General features: G+C 45.3%; 1 protein-coding gene across 6 annotated transcripts in view; it reads left to right on the top strand.

Annotated features, from left to right (window-relative positions):
* RFFL (ring finger and FYVE like domain containing E3 ubiquitin protein ligase) overlaps nt 1-20563 on the top strand; it is a 78479-nt gene that overhangs the window by 35704 nt on the left and 22212 nt on the right. For 5 of the 6 annotated variants that reach the window (XM_019626864.1, XM_019626866.1, XM_019626867.1 and 2 more), the window contains exon 2: nt 15028-15215. In XM_019626864.1, coding sequence (XP_019482409.1) covers nt 15028-15215 — 188 coding nt within the window. Of the gene's footprint in view, nt 1-5607; nt 5679-15027; nt 15216-20563 lie in introns of those variants that run through there. The other variant, XM_019626868.1, reaches the window with a different exon arrangement.

Genomic DNA, 20563 nt, shown 5'->3' with positions numbered 1-20563 from the left:
TGTTCTTCAGTCTAGTAGTGGAGGATGTTGCTTCACTGGCCCAAGTTGCACCATCATTGTGCTCTTCTCGGGCGAGGCAGATCAGTCGCCGGCTTCTGGATGGCCGCTCACAGCGCTGCTGGCTGCTCATGCTGGCTGCTCACGCTGGCTGCTGGCTACACACGGTAGCCCATGGCAACCCACTGCCACAGGGGCTGCAGCCTATGCTGTGCCAGCAACTCACAGCAGCCCAGCTCCAGGTTGAGCTGTTGTTCAGCATCTTAGCTGTAGAGGGCAGTGTCACTGGCCCTCATATGTGGGATCTGAACCGGGGCCCTCTGGCGTCCCAAGCCAGCTCTTAACCAACGCGCCACTAGGCCGGCCCCACCCACTTTTTATTATTTTTTAAATTAAATTTATTGGGGTGACAATGGTTAGTAAAATGACATCGGTTTCAAGTGTACATTTCGGTAATACATCCTCTATTTATCACATTGTGTGCTCACCACCCAGAGTCAGTTCTCCCTCCATCACCATATATCTGACCCGGTGCTGGGCTGTACATAACACCAGAATCTAGAGCCCTTGTTGATTCCACACCATGGCACATTTGGCTATAGTAACTTTTGTACAGTTCACTTTGGAAAGGTACAATGCATAATTTTGATCCTAGAAAGAATTCTGTCTTGAAGTGCTATCTTTCCCAAGGGCATAGGAGCACCAGAAACCCTCTCACGTATGCCCTGGCTTTGTGAAATTTTTTTTTTAAGCCATTATTCAGTCACTGTGATCATATCTTGTGAAAGCAGCATCTTCAGTCAGAAGGTCCAGAAAACCTTATCTGGGAAGACCTGTTTTCTGCACAAGAGTACGAGGGGGATCACAGCCTCTATTCTTGATGAGTCTTGTCAGTGGTTTTGATGGGACAAGGGTCCTGTGGTAATTAAATGGCAGGTCTGTTTATTCTGTTTTCAACGTCGTTAGGAGATTTTACTCTGAACTGCTTTCTTTTCTGATTGACTCGCCCTTTGGGGCAAAATTCTGGGCTGAAATTAAATGTGTAGGTTTCTCTGCTGCAGTGTTCAATCTGTCATCTCCTAAACTTCACACTAAGAAGCAGCCATTTAATTGGTCAGCCCCCAAGGGTGATATTTTGGCACAACTCCATTGTTTAGAATTACTTTTCCCTGAACTTGACAGCAGATGCTGAGGTCCCTCTGCACATATTTGTCATAGATTTGTTGAAACCAGGGAGTTTCCAAGAGCATTTATAACTTGTGATTATTATGTATGTTTTTCAGTTGTTTACAACAGATATCACTTCAGGAAAAGAGCTCATTTATTACTAGTGGAAAGTGAAATCTGCCCTTTTCTTCCCCTTATTCATATTGTCATTTTAACACTTTATGCTCAAATACCCTCTGCTGTTCCTGTTTCTCCTTTCACCTTGCCGGTGCTCTGCCTGTCAGTAGCAACAGGCAAAACTGCTTAAATCTGGGTGTGTCTGGTAGAGGTTCTGTCTCTTTGATTTCTAGCATTTCTTTTCTCGGTTGTTTTACTTCTCCATGTGTTGTTTTCATTTTTATTTGTGTTCTTTGCCATTCTCATCACAGCATCATTCCAAGCCAAGGTCCATTGAAGGGCATTGAAGCCCTCTGTGTCTTTTGATGTAGGGAAGGGGTGGACGTGATGGTCTTGTTGCTCTTTGAGGCTCTTCCTTTCTAGTTTTCTAATGCTGTAATAACAGACAATTTCAGTATTTTTCTATTACTTTTAGAAGGTCAGTCTGTTACCATTCCTGTTTCTCAAGTAATCTTAGAAGACACCTAAAAGTTATCTTAAATGTGTGTGAGGTAGGCATGTTACTATGAGGCTTTGCTTTACAGGTATTTATGTGGTTATATGGGTTTAAAACCCTTCATTTGCTGATCACCCTGGAGTCACAGTTGCGAAGTTTTCAAGCATGACTTTCTGCCCCCGCCTTTTTTTTGAAGCTCTAATGTTGTTACCATTAGTAATACTTTAGCAGATACCTAGTGATCACATTTACCTGGCACTAAGGCTGGGAATAAAGCCGTAAAGTACACTCACTCCTGTTTCCTATTTCACTTTCCATACCCTGATCATGGGAAAGAAGACTTTAGAAAGAATTATACAAATTCTTAGGCAATTGATTAAACATAGTGCTGCTGGAATGCTCATCCCCTCAAAATGGAATCACCTTGCGATGCAGGGATCTTGCCTGGTTTCGTTTCTCTTGGAATCCCCAGCAACTAGGAAGAGGGCTTGGCAGACAGTAGTGCTAAATAGATAATCAGGTGAATGAATTCAAGTGACCGGGAGGTGTACAAGATGCCTGGAGAGTACAGACAGCGTCAGAGAAGGTTTCCCTGAGGAAATAAATGCTGCATGCGGGAGTCAGAGTGAGAACAGTGGTGGAGGCTGGGAAATGACCTTGAGGGAGGCTCCTAAAGCCAAAAGAAGCTTGGCGCCTGAGGGGCTGAAAGAAGAGTAGAGTAGCTGGAACGGAGAGCGAGGAGAGTGAGGCCCTGAGCTCGAAGGCTTTATTTTATGATTATTTAATGGTTACCAGTGAAAAACTTTGAAAAGGAGGGTAATAGAGCATTAGTTGTAGTGGACCCAAGTGAAAAACCCCTACTCAACTGGAACAAAGCTAGGCAAGAATAGAAACGGAAACCCATTTTAAATATAGTTAAGGTTCTCTTTAGAAAGTTGGGGCCTATCTATAGCACTAGTACCCTGAAGTTGTAGTAAGTAGGCAGTGCAGATGACTCACTGGATGTGTAAATTAAAACTGGATTCCCAGGGATGGTTTTTCTGTCTATTGCACCATTTTTTTTTTTTTAAGATTTTATTGGGGAATTGGGGGAGGGGAACAGCATTGGGGAATCGGTGAGGGGAACAGAAAAGTTGCTGTCCTTTTGTTCTTCAGTCTAGTTGTGGAGGATGTCGCTTCACTGGCCCATGTTGGTATTATCATTGTGGTCTTCCTGGGTGAGGCAGTCACTCCCTGGCCATTGGACGGCGGCTCACGGCAGCTCATGGCAGCTGCCGGCCTGCTCCACTGCAGCCTGTGCCATCACCGGTGACTCACGGCAGCCCAGCTCCAGGTCGAGCTGTTGTTCACCATCTTAGCTATAGAGGGTGCAGCGTCACTGGCCCTCATGTGGGATCCAAATCGGGGCCCTGCTGCTCAGAGCTGGCATCCCAAGCCAACTCCTAACCAACGCGCCACTCGGCCGACCCTATTGCACTTTTTAGAAGGTCCTTAAGTGTTGAAAGTTTGGCTTGGCTGTTAGGTACTGCTGTCTTTAGAAGGAAGTAGAAACGAGTATTAAATGCTTCCTTCCTGCTGGCCACTCCAGGTGGTTTCTGTTGTCTTCTCCCACAGTCGGTCCATTAACCTTGCTATTCCAGCACCCAGGCCCTTGAATTACTAGTGTTAAGGGTAGGGAGTGTGGGTGGAGAAAGAAGACGCCCTCCTCCTTTAGGACTACACATTAATCAAAGATCTTGGACTTACATCCTATTACCCTCAGCGGTGTGACCCTGGTCTAGTTACCTAACCCTCAGGGCTCAGCGTCTTCATTTACAAAATTAACACTTTAATTCTGATTTTTGCAGAATTGTTGTATTAAATGAGACAATAGATGCAAATGGTAACAACCCACTTAGCACATGTTAGGTGTGGGTAGTGTTTTTCTTTGTCCTAAAAAAATAAAGTCTTCTAGGATTATCTGAGAAGGGACTTCAGAACCCCTGAGTCTGAATAACACCCCCCCACCCCCCCCCACCCCGTTTTCCCCTCTCTGTCACCTGAGGTGACAACACAGGAGATTCTGCCATCTCAAGCTTTGATCATTTAAAGTATAACTAGGGAATTGGAGGACAGATGAGACAGAGACCTAGCCCTCCAGTCTTTGGAAGCTTTGCTGTGTCAGTGTGAATGGAGGCTCTGAAAGCTGGTTTACAGAGAGGCAAACATTTAACATTAGTCCCATGCCTTAGGATAATGCCTACTGCTTCCTGAACGTCTAGCACTGCCTCCTGCTTCCTGTAACATTGAAAGCCCCATAACTTGCCTAGTACTTGCCTCACACCTTGACTGGTAAAGGTATGCTCCCTCTTTATACTGAACACCTGCTCCGTGAGGTTAGGTAAATTCATTCCTGTTACACTGAGGCTCAGAGAGGAAACCTTCTCAAGCTCATTCTGTTATTCTGGGTTAGAACCGGGATTTAAGGTCAGGTCTGACTGAGTCTAAAACCAAAGTAAAACATATTTGGGACCTTTTTTTTGTTTTTACTGTTTTCTAAAAATTTAGCCCCAAATAAAATTCTTATCTAGGAAATACACATTACCCATTTACCCACATCCAAAGGACTGCCTTGGAGGATGGAAAATGTCTATTAAGTTTTAGCGCCTTCGGAAGTATTTTCCTCTGCTGCATTCCAGCCTTGTGAAATATCCCTTGTTAATGTCCAGTCCATATACCACTTCAGCAGGGCCATTGGTCTAAGTTAGGCCTTGGATTCTAAAGTTCCACAGTATACTTGTCTGCTCTGTGACTTAAGTGTTCTGAATTCTCTGTTGTAAAATAAATACCCCAGAAATAATCTGAGTATCACAGAGAACATACTTCATTGTCCCACACCCAGCAAGAGAGACCAGCCTGTAATATGGTAGACTCTGTGGGTTGCTTACTTATAAATGCAGCAGTTGCCCTATTTGATGCTCATTGTGTTGTCACCAGCATTTTAAATCTTCCCCTTTTGAGGTGGACACCTCAGGCAGGTTTACTGGAAAATTCCAATTGTGATTCTAAGATTCTGTTTTAAATTAAAAGAGTTTCGAATCAGACTATTATTTTAAAAAGTAAGCAGGCCTCCAAATGGAGAGAATGATTTTAAATTTCAGGTAAGTTCTCAGGATAACAATTGATTCTTTATTGTGTGGGTGATGTGATTGGCTGTTCCAGAGCCCCCGCACAGCCTCAGGATTTGTGTGATGAGAGAGAGAAAGAGAGAGAGAGAGAGAGAGAGAGAGAGAGAGAGAGAGAGAGAGAGAGAGAGAGAGAGATATGTTGGGCTTTGCAGCCAGTAGTCACTGTTGAACATGTAGGCTGTTGCCATTTTAGAATTATAACTTATAACTTCACGATCTTTTATTTTAATGTGCTATTTATGGAGCTCTTGCTATAGGTTAGGCACTTTTATGTATGTTATTTTTCATCCTTATAATTACCTTCCAACACGAGAGGTATTATCTCTTATACAGGCGAGGAAACGGATTCAAAAAGCTTAAGTAACCTGTGCAAGGCTAGCTCGCCTTTGTTTTTGACAAAGGACTCTTTCATGGTCACTTTATGTCACTATAAATATTGATACATTGCGTTGGGCCCTAAGGAGAGAGAACTAGTACTTGCCTCATCAGCTGTATTGATAAAAAAAACAATGTTCCTTCGGCCTCATTTTGTTCATTCCATAAATCATTTGGGTGCCAACTAGGAAGTGGCACTGTGCCAGACACATGATGATGTGGATAAAAAAGTGAAGACAGATGAAGTTCCTGTGGTAAGCAAACAAACAAATACACTCACAGATTATGGTAGCTCTCATAAAGGAAACTAAAAGGGCAGTGAGAGCATGTATGTGACTGCGGAGGACTCCTCTAAATAGGTAAGTTAAAATGTTTAAGTTAAGACCTTAAGGATGCGAAGGAGCAATGGCAGCAGGGAGACCAAGTGCAGAGACCCTGAGGCAGGAAGGAGCTTGTTGTGCTTGAAAAACTGAAGGGATACCATGGCCTAAGGCTTAGTGAGTGGTGAGGAAAGTAGCATGATATGAATTAGAGAAGTAGGCAGGGACTGATGGCGCATGCAGGGTCTTTTACTCATGTCAGGAGTTGATTTTTTTTTTTTAATTTTATTGGGGAACAGTGTGTTTCTCCAGGACCCATCAGCTCCAAGTTAAGTAGTTGTCTTCAATCTAGTTGTGGAGGGCACAGGTCCTTGGCCCGTGTGGGAATCAAACCAGCAAACTTGGTGTTATGAGCCTGCGCTCTAACCACCTGAGCTAACCAGCCGCCCTGGGAGTTGTAATTTTTATTCTAACATGCAGTGGGATCCATTAAAGAGCTTTAAGTATGTGTTTTGCCGGAAGAAGGGAAGTGAGTGATGCCTTGTGGAGAAAGAATTGGAGAGGGGAAGGACTGGAGCTGGGAAGCTCGTGAGGCTATTGTGTCATCTGAGAAGCCATTCTAACTCTGGGAATATGGTGGAACACAAAGTCCTTGCCCTTGTGGGTTTTTTATTCTAGTTAGGCAAGACAGGTAACAAATAAGCAAATACTAGTAGCTAGTACTAAGTGTTATGCATGAGATTAGAAAGTGACATTTAAGCTGAGGGATGAATGACAAGAAGGAGCCAAGCATATGATGTCGTGGAGAGAAGACTCCAGGCAGAAGGAAAAAAACGCAGATTCAAAGGGCCCAACGAGGGAAATGTGAGTAATAGATGAGAGATGGTGATTTAGTCCACTGTCGGGAGCAGGGCAGATGGAGATGGGAATTTATGAATCTCCAGCCTAAGAATCGTATTTCAAGTCACTGCCTGGGGTCTCCTCCAGAGAGAGACAGTGGGATGGAGAGGGCGCCGGAGACAGCCAGGCACTCCCAAGCGTTAAGAACCAAGGGAGGGGCAAGAACCAGCAAAGACGCTTTGAAGTAGGAGGAAAACCAAGTGTAGAGTTCTGGGAAGCTGAGATGATTGGAGGGGAGAGTGTTTCAAGGAGGAGGGAAGCAGAGTCCGGCGGTGCTGGGAGGTTGAGTCAGATGCAGGTAGAGCAGTGTCGCTTGGACCTGGCCACTTGGAATTCCTTGGTGATCTTGCAAAGAAGAGATGAGCTGTGGTGGTTAGGTCAAGCTAGAATGGAGAAGGTTAAGAGTGAATTAGAGGTTGAGGAAGTGGAGTAAAATATTTGGAGAAGTTCTGATGTTGAGAAGAACAGAAAAGGGCCCTTACCGAGGAGTAGGGAACGTGGGGTCAAAACGGTTTATTTTTGGTTATTGCTTTTTACAAATGACATTCTTCTACATGCTTTTTACAATAAAACTCTATATAAACTTTTAATTGAAATATATCTAGAGACATACACAACTTTTAAGTGTATGCTTTGATGAATTTTCACAAACAAAACATTATCTGTATAATCAGCACTCAAATTAAGAAACAGAACATTACCAGAAGCACCCCTGTGCCCCTTCCATTTCCATCTTACCCCCAAGAATAACCACTGTCCCGATTTCTAACACCATAGACTAGTTGCCTGTGTTTAAACTTGACATAAATGGAATAATTTAATATATAGTCCATTTGTGCCTATTTTCTTTCACTGATTACGGTAAGCCCCCAATTTAATGAACATTTGATTTGTGAACTTTCACAGTTACGAACGGACCTCGCATTACGAACATTTGTAGATGCGAACAAATTGCGGAAGTAGCTCACATGTCTGCCAGACATTGTCACAGTTGTGCTGTTGTGTGCTCACTGTACAGTGAGATAGTGTACAGTAGTACAGTGCTCAATCAGAGCCCAGGATGTCTGGAAGCAAGAGGAAAAGCAGTGGTCATGTGGGGGAGACTGCTAGGAAGCGCAAAGCAATAACCATGGAAACAAAAGTGAAAATCATTGAGAGATTGGACCGAGGCGAAAGATGGTAGATGTTGCTCGTTCATATAACATGAATCGTTCAGCCATTGGCTTTACATTGTATATTTGTATCAAAGGCGTAGAAGACTCACTTTGTCGGCCTTAGGAATGAATCCGACTTTCGAACGTTCTCCTGGAAAGGAACTCGTTCCTAAGTCAGAGACTTACTGGATAGCCTTTATAAGATTCATCTGTACTGTTGCAAATATCATAGTCTGTTTATTCTCATTGCTGTAGGAACGTACCATGATATATTTCTCCATTCTACTGTTGATGGATATTTGGATTCTTTCCAGCTTGGGGCTATTACAGTAGTGCTGCTCTGAACATTCTTGTACACTTCTTTTGGTGAATGTATTTCTGTTGGGTATATACCTGGAAGTGGAATTTCAAAGCCACAGGGTGTGTGTGTGTGTGTGTTGTGTGTGTGTGTGTGTGTGTGTGTGTGTGTGTGTGTGTGTTTTCTAAGGGGTTGTACCAGTTTACACTTCTGCCAGTAGTTGTTAGAGTGCCAGTTGCTCTACATCCTGACAGCACTTGGTAGTATCTGTCTTTTTCCATTGCAGCCATTCCAGTGGGTGGTGGTAATACTTTGTGGTTGTAATTTGTACTTCCCTTATGACAAGGAAGAGTTTTTAAGGTGAGAGATCTTGTAGCATCCCTGTGTGTTGATGGGAAGGCTCCAGGAGAGATGGAAGCAAAAGCCCAGAGGGGAATTGGCTGCAGGGTAGACAAATGGGGTGTGTGTGTGTGTGTGTGTGTGTGTGTGTGTGTAATGAGGAACACTTTTATCTTACAGGTTTCAGGACCTGAGCCGATGAGGTTCAAATCCTGGCCTTATTACCCTCTAGCTATGACCTTTAGCAAGTTAAGTAACTGCTCTGAACCTTGCTTTTCTTACCTAAAGATGGTAAGAACTAATCTGCTTTTCCAGAACTGTGAGGATCACATGAGATAACACCAGGTAGTACCTAGCTCAGTGCCTGGCAGATAAAGAAGAATTCTTCTTCCAGTGATGGGCTACTTTCTTTTTACTTCTTAAAATATGGTATTACTTATCAATTATTTCAAAGAGGCATAGCTAAGCCATATTGATAGGCTTTTCATAGCATTTCTTTTCAAAGCCATTGCGATTGTACTTTAATTGCTTTTTAAGGATAATATACAAGATGAAGCAAAGCGCATTCTGTATTAATGATCCATAATGTGGGATACTTTTCTTTATGCACTTACAGCATAGATGCTTTTGATAATTCCAGGAATACAGTAGTGACAGTAGGCAAACCACTCTCAATAAGCTGGAGATGACTCTGTAAGGCTTGCCATCTAGCCATTTTCTGATTTGCCACGTCAGAAAGGTACTTCTTTGAGGATTGGGGGCATTTTTTTGTGTATTTATTTTTTGAGGATTGGGGGCATTTTAATTAGATTTTATTTTTTTTAAGATTTTTTATTGGGAAATTGGGGGATGGGAACAGCGCTGGGGAATTGGGGGAAGGGGAACAGACAAGTTGCTGTCCTTTTGTTCTTCAGTCTAGTTGTGGAGGACGTTGCTTCACTGGCCCAAGTTGGCACCATCATTGCGCTCTTCCCAGGTGAGGCAGATCAGTCGCCGGCTTCTGGACGGCCACTCACGCTGGCTGCTGGTCACTCACGCTGGCTGCTGGCCGCTCACGCTGGCTGCTGGCTACACATGGTAGCCCATGGCAACCTACTGCAGCAAGGGCTGCAGCCTATGCCGTTGCCGGCGACTCATGGCAGCCCAGCTCCAGGTTGAGCTGTTGTTCAGCATCTATCTTAGCTGTAGAGGGCAGTGTCACTGGTCCTCATATGTGGGATCCGAACTGGGGCCCTCTGGCATCCCAAGCCATCTCTTAACCAACGTGCCACTCAGCCGGCCCTTAATTAGATATTTTAAAAGGATTTTTAGAAAGTCTTATACGGTGGGTTCACCTTAAGGATGTTAATTCCAATTGCTCTCTCTGCATCTGTGGAAATACCTGGCACACAGACCAGTTAATTAAAATCATAATAGATTGGATGAGAGCCTTGGGGACTAAGACTTGACTGCTTTAGGGCCGGCCGAGTGGCTCAGTTGGTTAAGAGCTCGCTCAAGAGTTTGAGCTCTGAGCAACAGCGGTTCGAGTCCAGCCCGAGCTGAGCAGCCGCTGAGCTGCCAACAGGTAGCAGGATGGCTCAGCTAAACAAACAAACAAACAAACAAACAAACAAAAAAGACTTGACTGCTTTAGACTTTGGTGGTTAAATTTTAGTTTCATTAATTTTATTAGGATACTGACATCCGGACCCTTCTCTCTTCTGTGGGGAAGCCCACGACAATGACAAATCCACTTAAAATTATTTGACTTGGGCAGGTGAACAGGTGAAGTGATTGCAGGGAGAAATCGCGCTCCCCACCCTCTTGTCTCTAACTCTGTGCTCAGCCTACCTGGGATAGATCGTTTATCTTACCCTGTGGTTAACACTGTAATTTTCCTGTTCAGCAGGGCTCGGTCTACCAAGAAACACCAGCATACTTATCAAGCTGACAAAACCCCATGTGCTAGCTAGCCATTCTTGCCTCAGACCACAGGGTTCTCCCACAGGGAACAGTAAATTTTCATGTTTGCCCCAGCCCTCCATCTCCCATCCTTCTTCCCTTTAGGCAAAGTGGGAGGGGAGAGGCTGGCAGGTTTCAAACAAAGTCAGTAGGAGAGCAGTCAGAGGCTGTATGTGAGGATTAAGTCGCCAAGTCCATCTTGTCTGAAGAGGGTATGGGGAATTAGAGAAGGAATTTACAAGCCCTCCGTGAAGATTTGATAATATTATTAATAATTTTTTTTTCACGGTTAGAAGGAGGTTTGCAGATCAGAGAGAGACGTTTTCCAAAGTTGTCAACATAGAATTCTTTATACAACACTCCCCTCCCCTCCCTCCCAATTGGTTCCACTTTCAGTCCTTCAGTAACATAATCGGATGCCATGTACGTGTATCTGCTTAGGACTAAGGGATGGAAAAATATTCCCGAGAGAAAAGCGTTTAGTTTGTATGACAGTGTTAAGATTATAAACTCTTCCCTTTCATTCCCTGAATATAGTTATTTAGGTGTAGGGCTTTCCAGTTTGGCAAGAGAGTACTTTTAAGTGACCACATTAGGAAATGTGTCTTTTTGGTATTTAAATATATGTCAAAAAGAGTAAAAGCCAAGTCTCTAGACTTGGGTGAACCTGTTCTGTCCGAGTGAGCGGGTCTACGGTATATTAGTACCGGAGAGTCTTTCCACCCAGCCCTTTCTTTAATAACGCCTTCTCCACATATACAGATCCCCAGGATAAGACTGCTCTTCACCTAAACACAGGGCCTGTGGAATAACAGTGGCAAGTTTCAAGTCTTCTCCCAGAGCCCAGTCCTCCTAAGAGTAGCCACATACTTGAGCAGGCCAATGGCTTTTCTTTCAGGGCTGTTCAGAGGAGGAAGCAGTTAAGATTGGAACCAAGGTTGAGAGAATGAAAATAGTGCTGAGAGGATGGATTCTCTTGACTCCCAGCGAAGGAAGGGCTTTCTTAGCTCTTGTGTCAGGACTGCCTAGTTGAGCTCTAGTGCCTTCCTGGGTCCGAAGTCCCCTGGGAACAAGGACCTTCTCAAAATCGCTCTTGGTGTCCCCAGTGCACAGCACAGAGCTGGTGCTTCCTAAGTGCTTGTAAAGCACATGAGACAATATACAGCTGGCCAACTTTCTTGTTTTTTTTCTACTGATGTGCCTTACCAAGTGGTTCTACCCATTATGTGGCAAAGTCCTTATCTGTTAGGAAAAAATTGCAACATGTAGATTCCTGGTGTGGAAGAAAAGTTGGTTTTCTTCCTGTGGTTAAACACAATCACCTCCCACACCCCGCCTTTCCTTTTTATTTCATCTTTGGTTACATCTGTCTTCACCTGTGTGCCACTCTCTGAAAGAGGTGACTTTTCTTCTTGCCCAGGAGTAGTGCACCGGCATCTCATCACTTGGTCTCTTTTCTGTCTACTCCTCGCCCTTACTCCCATCATTTATTGCCAGCTTGCCTTCTTCTATAATGTCCTACCTACCTAGTCTTTGGGGATTTCCTCTGCAGTCTGTGAATATGTCTGCATTTCTCTTAGCTTAGTGACCTGGGTCCTCTTCAACTACTGCCTTCTCCTCTTCACAGTCAAAAGTGTCTTGAAAGGATAATTTATCCTTAGAGTCTGACAAAGCCTCACTACTCATTCACTTTCCAACCAGTAGTTATCAGTGGGCTTCACTCTTCCTAAACTGCTCACGCAAAAAGCACACTCAACGTTTTCTTAAAACTAGGTCCATTGGGCATTTTGCATTTTTTATTGTCTTCTACTCTGTGGGTCTTGACAGTGCTGGTAATTTCTTCTTGAAACTCAAATCACTCTTCCAGTTTTCCCGCCTCTGGGCATTTTTTCTCTGTTCTGCTGGTTGGATTTCCCGTTTGCCCTTTAGATCAGGTGTTCCCAGCGGTTCTCCCAGACCCGCCTCTCTTCTGAACCCAGGCTGTCCGTCAGTCTTCTGCCCTCCTCAGACTTTACGTACTTGTGGTAGGCTGGGGATTCCCAAACCTTCATCTTCAACTGAGACCATCTCCCTGTGTGCTATGTATACATCAGCGCATCCCCCTAGCACAAAGCTCATCCTCTTAACCTGCTCTCCCTCCTTCACACACAGACACATGCCTTCCCCTGGGGGCTTGATCCCAGTTAATGATTCCACTCTCTATCCTGTTGTGTAATTCAGAGACCCTGGGGTTCGCCAAGATTTTTCTCTTCCCCCTGACCCCCGGCTCTCCAGTTCATTGACACATCCTGCTAATTCTGGCAAAGATCTGTCTGTCTGTTTTTAGGACAAGCCCAGAAAGCCAAATGGTAATTGTGGTGACAAGGTTTATGTTTACTTTTTGCCTGTACCGTCCCGGAGAAATTGTAGTTAAAGTATTGTTATAATACTAGTAGTGACAACTAATGTTTATTTAGTGCTTCACAGCCTGGAGAACGTCTAGATGAGATAAATAGAGTACAGAAAGGTATGATTTGTTAGAAGTGGGTAACACAGCCCCCTATGTAGTAAAGCAAGGCTTGGGACCCAGTTCTTCTGATTTTAGATCCCCGGTTCCTTGTATTATCACATGCTGTCTTAGTTGCAAGTAAGGCAGATTAGGTCCTGTCTTCTGGGAATTTAGCCTTCAGACAAGTGATAGTGAGTCAGAGAGGAATGGTTTTTTTAGATTTTTTTTTTTAATTGGGGAATTGGGGGATGGGAACAGCGCTGGGGAATTGGGGGAAGGGGAACAGACAAGTTGCTGTCCTTTTGTTGTTCAGTCTAGTTGTGGAGGACGTTGCTTCACTGGCCCAAGTTGGCACCATCATTGCGCTTTTCCCGGGTGAAGCAGATCAGTCGCCGGCTTCTGGACGGCCGCTCACGCTGGCTGCTGGCCACTCACGCAGGCTGCTGGCTATACATAGTAGCCCATGGCAACCCACTGTAGCAGGGGCTGCAGCCTACACCGTTGCAGGCGACTCATGGCAGCCCAGCTCCAGGTTGAGCTCCTGTTCGGCATCTTAGCTGTAGAGGGCAGCGTCACTGGCCCTCATATGTGGGATCGAACCAGGACCCTCTGGCGTCTCAAGCCAGCTCTTAACCAACGCGCCACTCGGCCGGCCCCAGAGAGGAATGTTTTTGATGTGTAGGAAATGGAACAAATACGTGCTTAGTTAAGATTCAGATACTGTGTGTGATTCATTCATTCAGTAATCCTTGTTGAGTCACCTCTCTGCTGGGCACTGTATGATGTCATGGTCCGTGTTCTCATGGGGTCACAGGCAAGGGGGAGACAGGTGTTAATTGGACCCACCTACAAGAGTGAATGAATTGTATCACAGGTATATAGGAGGGGTGTTGGGAAGCTGAAAAGGCCCTATAGGGTTGCCAGAGGCCTAAGGTTATAGCTGTGTGAACCAGGAAGTTCCTCCCTCTACTTGGCCTTTTTCTTTTCTTCTATGAAATGACCAAGGTTGAATCCGCTGGGTTCTTAGTTCCTTCCAGCTTATCACATCTTTGAACTATGATTTAACAAAGGCACTTTCAGTGAGTCAGGAGGCAAAGCAGAAAGTACCATTCTTTTGTGTGAACTGATTATTGAGTAATAACACTAAGTGTTCCATGTATTATCTCTGTAAATGGGGTTGAGGCTCAGAATGTCTCCGTTGAGCGCCTTGGCCTACTGAGAAGAGCACACTTCGTAACCTGCCCCGCTCTTCACACGCAGACGCGTGCCTGAGCTTGGCATTTTAGTGGCCTGTCTTGCAATCTTTAGGCTATTCTGACATTCGAGGGACCTTGAAAAATTCTCAGTCCCCTTGTCCCTAGTGCCTGTATTTGGTATGTAAAATGGGAACATTAATCCAAAACTTCTTAATAAGCCCTCAGAGGCACTGGTTCAGCAAGGAAGCAAATGTTTGTTGAGCATCTGCTATGTGTATGACACTGTACAGACATGAGTAAGAAGTGGTCCCTGCCCTCAAGGAACTTATTATGGTCAGTGGTAGAAAACAAAGAATGAGCATGTCTGGGCAACAGACTGTTACGGTGCTGCGATGGGAGTTTATGTAGGGTTGCAGGTCCACATGTAAGAGTAGTTAGTTCTGCTGGCTGGTGGGAGGGTAAACGGAAGCGGGGCAGCAGCATGGTACCGGGAGAAGAGCATCGGGTTTAGAGACCGAAGACCTGGGGTTTCAGAGTCTCAGTTCTTGCTAGATTAGCTGTATGACCTTTGCTCCTTTGAGCCCGGGTTTGCCTCATCTCTATAAAGGAAATAATCCCTCCTCACACAATCTGTGTGAGTGTGGAATCATACACTAGCGTGTGTGCACATGATAAAGTTTTGTCTATCTGAGCTGTAGGGACAAGGTCATGTTCCTGAACCAAGTGGGTGTTAGGTCACTTGTAGTTGCTAGGGCCAAAGATTTTATTTGAAGTTAGATCTCAGATTAAACCCAAACAGGGATCAGCAGCAACCTTTCAAAGGTAGTGTGCCAACTTGGCAGCCCATGCGGTCCTGGCAGATCAGATGTCTATACCCACCTCTTATGTGTGAAGGCAGCTGTGCTGGGGGAGGAGATGGCAAGAAACCCGTGGCCCCTAAACACACGTCTTCACCCCTCCTCTGGCGGCAGCTGTGAATTGAGTATCCCTGCTCACCTGTGCCCTTCAGCATGGTGGCGCCACAGAGATGTGTCTTAACTCTGACCTTGTCCCCTTTCCTCTCTTGCACCAGATTTTATCATGTGGGCAACCTGCTGCAACTGGTTCTGCCTGGATGGACAGCCTGAGGAGGCCCCCGCACCCCAGGGAGCCAGGACGCAGGCCTATTCCAACCCCGGGTACAGCTCCTTCCCTTCCCCAACGGGCTCGGAACCAAGCTGCAGGGCCTGCGGGGCCCACTTCACAAACATGGCCCGGAAGGTGAGTGCTGCCACCGTGGGCCCCTGCTGGCTTATCGTGCCTGCCGCCTTCCCTTTGCTGTGCAACACTGGTAGCCCGGATCTGTTCCCTGTCACAAGCATGCTGAAGAAAAACTAACAGCGAAACCAGAGCATCGGCATTGATTGGAGTCGGCTAGCCCTGACTTCATATGTTAGCTTTGCCACTCCCTGGCCATATGTCTTAACCTTTCTTGGGATTCATTTTCCCCATTTATAAAATGGGGATGTAAAAGTTATACCCATCTCACAGTATGTGAGAATAAAATGAGATAAGATTACGAAGGGTTCCCAGTATAATACTGGCCCTTGGTGTTATTGCCAAACTGCCATCATAAAAAGCCTGACTCAGAATAACTTTAGTTTTTTTATTACTGAAAGCAATGTCAAGGACATCTCGAGTGCATCAAGACCCTAACAACACAAAGACTGGTGCTTATTTACTGTAGCGATTTCATTTGAAATGTATCATAGCTATGTTTTCCAGATTAGCGAGTGGGAGGCAAAATGACGCTGGGTAATGGTGTGTGGGTGTGGGCCCTGCCTTTGTCAGCACCCCGAGGCTGTGTGTTCTGTGGTCAGGCACGACTGGGGCCGATGGTGAACCCTGATCCAGAGAAAGAACGCCTGCATTCTGTATTTTGCTGTAGAACCAGAGGTTTGCAGCCCAGAGTGTGATGTTAAAATGGCGATAATGGGAATTTTGAGAGGAAACAATTATTTTTAAACCATCTGCTGTTGGCCAGGGACTGTTTTAAGCAATTTAGATTTTTTGTTTCACTGAATCCTCCTAATAACTCTGTGGTATAGGTTTTAGGGTCCTTACATTCCCATCTTACACATGAGGAGCTAAGAGCTGGAGTTTAACAGTTAAAAGGAAACTGGGCATGTCAAGTTCCTGAAAAATGGCGTAAGAGACATTAAAATACTCATTCTCTTCCCTCTACTTCGGTAGTGCCCGAAGATTACATAATTATTAAATGGCAGAGCCAGAATTCAAACCCAGGTCTGTGACTCGCAGGTTATCTCCCAGAAGACATGTCAGAATTTCTGCCGCTTGAAGTGTTGACCACCTACCCTTTTGTAGCTGTGGGATGCTGGAGGCTTGGCGTCTTGCCTTGTAGGCTGTATTTTGCCTGCCCTTCACTGTAGTGCAGGGAAGGGGGGCGCATAGCTGAGCTTTGTTGTGATTTGCTTGGCTACCCCAGGCACTATGGGAACTCAACCAGAGAGCTGCCGCGGAGCCAAGGAGCCGTGGCTTGGTGGGCAGAGGTGCCCTCCTTTATACTTAGACCGGAAGGCTGAGTCAATAGATTGAGGCGATGTCACATGGCCCCAGTTTCCTCAGTGATGGAGATGGTGGAATGGAGTTAGGACCTGAGATGAGATGGAAGGAAGGCTGTTGGGTACTTGTCACATGCCTGGCACTGCGTTCGGCCTTTCAAATGATTTATCTCATTGACTCTTGACAACAGCCTGTGAAATATGTACTGTCATTTGTTCCCATTTTACAGATGAAGAAATTTTTCTCTTTAAAGTAGTAGTTTCAAGGACTCAGGCACACGAAGTTAGAGTCTGTTGGATAGCCACAGATCTTGCTGTTTTTGCTCTATGACACTGAGAAATGCTAGGAATAAACTGCCGGTAGAAGTGGCAAAGTAATCAGCAAGAAAGCAAGGAAAAGCCTTGTTTAAATGAGGCAGCATGAATTTGCAGCGCGTTTGTGTGAATCTTTTTTTTCTTTATACCTAGTGGTGAAAACAGTTGATTGTTTTTCAACAATTAAAACATTATTACAGTTATATAAGTACACAACTTACAGTCAAATTGTTCAACAAAGTTAGTTACAAACAGTAGAACTCCCCTTCTCATTTTGCTCTCCTCAGAGGCAACTGCTTTCAGTTCTTTTGGCTGATTCTTTTGGTAGTTACCTCCACATTACACACACACACACACACACACACACACACACACGCACGGCCCTTGAACAATGTCGGGGTCAGGGGTGCTGATACCCCATGCAGTCATAAGTCTGTGTATAACTTTTGTTTTTTTTCTTTTAACTTGGCAAACTGTGTGTTTTTCCAGGACCCATCAGCTCCAAGTCAAGTAGTTTTTTTCAATCTAGTTGTGGAGGGCGCAGCTCAGTGGCCCATACAGGGTTCGAACCGGCAACCTTGATGGTGTGAGCACTGCACTCTAACCAACTGAGCTAACTGGCCGCCTCTGTGTATAACTTTTAACTCCTCAAAAACTTAACTACATTTCCTCAGTATCCAAAGGGGCATTGTGACCCTCCTCCCCTTGTTGTTAAATGTCAGTTATAGTCTATGGAGTGCAAATGGAGAGAGAAAAAGCAAAGAGGACAACGATGGTGATCCAAGCTTGGGGATGAGCATGTCAAGCGTGTTGAAAACTCGGAAGAACCAGGGTATCTAGTGAGTTCTTGACATTTCTCAGCCAGAAGAGAGACTGTGAATGAGTGAGGAAACCACCCCCAAAGACGGGAAACTGATGGATAGGTGAGGATGAAAGATGCTTTTTCTTTGTGGTGGTTATCACCACCTGACATAAATGTTGTGGACTGCCTCTATTCCCGGATGGTACACAGGAACAGGGAGCTTGTCAGTGCTATTCACAGCTTTTTATCCTCAGTGTGTAGAACAGTGACCAATGCACAGTAGGCAGGCAATAAAATTTTTTAAATAAACCAATGAATGAATGGACAGTTGAGTTGAGAACAATGTAAAAAAAGGGAAGTAGACCAGAGAGTTTCTGTTTTTATGACTTTATGGCTGATGATTCCATGCTGGAGATAGTCACAGAGGGCCCAATTCTGTACCAGCAGCATGCTCGCAGCTAGAGGCTCCTGTTTTGTGGAGACAGAGCCGAGGAAGACCTAGGCCTTTCCCTCAGGGAGCTTACTGTCTGGTTAAGGAGGCCCACATTTGCCAAGGACTAGTAACAGTCCGCTGCGTAAGTTAAGTACTAGGGAATCAGGCGTTGTTGGTAAATCGATCCTTCTAGCTTTGCTGGATGACGAAAGGTTTATTGATTTGCAAAGCAGTGGCTGAAGTAAAGGCACCAGATGTGGGGCACGTGTAAGGTGTATTGGGGAACTGAGTGGTCTCTTTGGCCCAAGGGCAGGGTATGTGGGAAGTTAGGGTAGAATAAAGTTGGGATTCGTCGGTGAAGGGCCATGACTGCCATAGTAAGGAGCTGGTAGCCACAGACCAGGAAGCATCAGAAAGGTTTTGAACAAAGGAACAACCTGATCAGCCCTATCTCAGGTAGCAGACGTGGCTTCATTAGCGATCGGAGTAGCGCTTAGGAAGCCCTTAACACACCTGGTGAGAAGTTCGCAGAGCCTGGTCTAGGGTGGGGGCTGAGATCGATGGATGTAGCTACCGTTTAGTGAGCAACTAACTCTTCGTGCCAGGCCCTGTGAAGGAGCAGTTGTTAACTCATTTTACAGAAGAAAAATATGGGACTCAGAGACACTAAGGTACTTAGCTACTAAGGTAGAGGGGCACACAGCATATGAAGACAGCTGAAATGTAGGAGCGGAAGATCAAGCGATGACAGGATATTGGCCTGGGTGCCTAGCAGCATGGCAAATGATTAAAGAACTTTCCCATATTCAATGGGAAATAACTTACTCTCTACTGTGTGTCAGGCATTGCCTGGGCTGGGAAGGCAGAGATGAAGTAAGTCATCCCGGCTTACCAGGGAGCTTGCAGTCTGACAGGAAGGTGGGGGCAAACACATAACCCTTGAAAGACACAAGGAGAAAGCATCCGTAGCGAGAAGAGCTTTTGCAGAGGGGAAGACAAGTTCCAGTATGGATAGTAAAAGATGGTATGGGTACAACATTTTCTTGCTAAGAAATCATTTTGTGTGATTCACAATGAACTTCATGAATATTAAGGATGCTTTCCCCTATTAGAATCTTTCATTTGTAATTTTATGCTTAAGTGGATCAGCGTTCTTATCATAAGGGTTTGGCATTTCACAGCCACAGGCTTTCAAAGTGTCTTTTCTAGAATCCTTGCATTGAAAGGATTACATGGATCCTGCTGTCTTTTTTCCTTTATTGTGGTCAGTATTTTCTGAATGCTCATTTGGCACAAAGCACAGATAACTTTTAGGACTTTACAGAGAGTATATAAGTAAGATTTCTCACCCCCTGCCTTCCTAGTTTCCAGTCTTGGGCAGAAATGGCAAGCTGTAATTTCCCCACAAGCCAAATATCCCATCTGTATTCGAAATACCGACATGTGGTTTAATAGCAGCTCTGATGATTTTGGAGGGAGTTTGGTACCCAGCCTCTTTAGGTGGACCAGTTTGAGGAGGAGGAGGTTGGCTAGGAAACATGGAAGAGATATTCCAATCCCAAAGTGGGAGGAGAGGGGTGGTTCCTAGGTACTGGCAAACGCTCAAAGATGAGGCCCAGGGGAAAGGGAGGAAAAGGGGACTGTTACCCTTTTGTGAGTATTCCCGCCTTATGCTGAGGTTTTCTATAATCTCATGTGATACTTCCGCTAGTCTTTAAAGGTAGGCTGAGCACCTGACTTCACAGGTGAGGAATCTAATGCTCTGGGAGGTGGTCGGTTTCACACAAGTTCCCTTGGCCAGGAAGTGACCAGCCAGGACTGAGTCCTGATTGTGTCACTCCTCTGGCTGCCCTTCCCCTCTCAGTGATCTGCAGAAAGGAGAACTCCTGTAGGAAGGACGGTGAGGAGGAGGGGCTGGTCAGTGAGAAAGTGGGCGGGGTCTGTGCCAGGGCATATGGGTGGGGAGGGGGTAGGAATAGGGGCAGAGCACATTAGCCAAGGGGAGCAACCCACGTAGACTCCCGGAAAAGTGGTGCCGGCCCTTTTAATGCTGGATGGTTGTGTGTACTCTTGGCGTTTATGTAGGCACATGGGCTCCACTAATCCATCTGTCATGCTACCTGGTTACTCAGTTGGTTTGTACCATTTGCTAGAATTCATGTATGCGTGATTACTTGCTCGTTCACCCACATTTGTTGGCAGCCATTTTCCCCTTTTCCTTTGTTCTCTCCTGCCTCTGCCCACTGGGATTTTAGCCTCGAGCACAGTCTTTCTCCTTTAGGGTACATTTCATATGCAGGCTGACTTCAGAGTCCCTGGGAGGGGGAGGAGACCATGGACACAGAAGCTGGGCTGCTGCCTTTGCATTCTGATCTTGCTCCCAATAAGCCACACACACTGGAGGAAAGAATAGGGAGCTGTTTAGGTCTGGCTGATTGAGCAACGCAGGGCTTTTGAATTGTGTCAAACGAGGTTTTGTCAAACTGCCTTGACTTAA

This window comes from Hipposideros armiger, unplaced genomic scaffold, assembly GCF_001890085.2.
Source record: "Hipposideros armiger isolate ML-2016 unplaced genomic scaffold, ASM189008v1 scaffold_692, whole genome shotgun sequence".
Taxonomy (NCBI): Eukaryota; Metazoa; Chordata; class Mammalia; order Chiroptera; family Hipposideridae; genus Hipposideros; species Hipposideros armiger.
The sequence above is the reverse complement of the archived record's forward strand: the minus strand, read 5'-3'. Positions and strand labels throughout refer to the sequence as shown.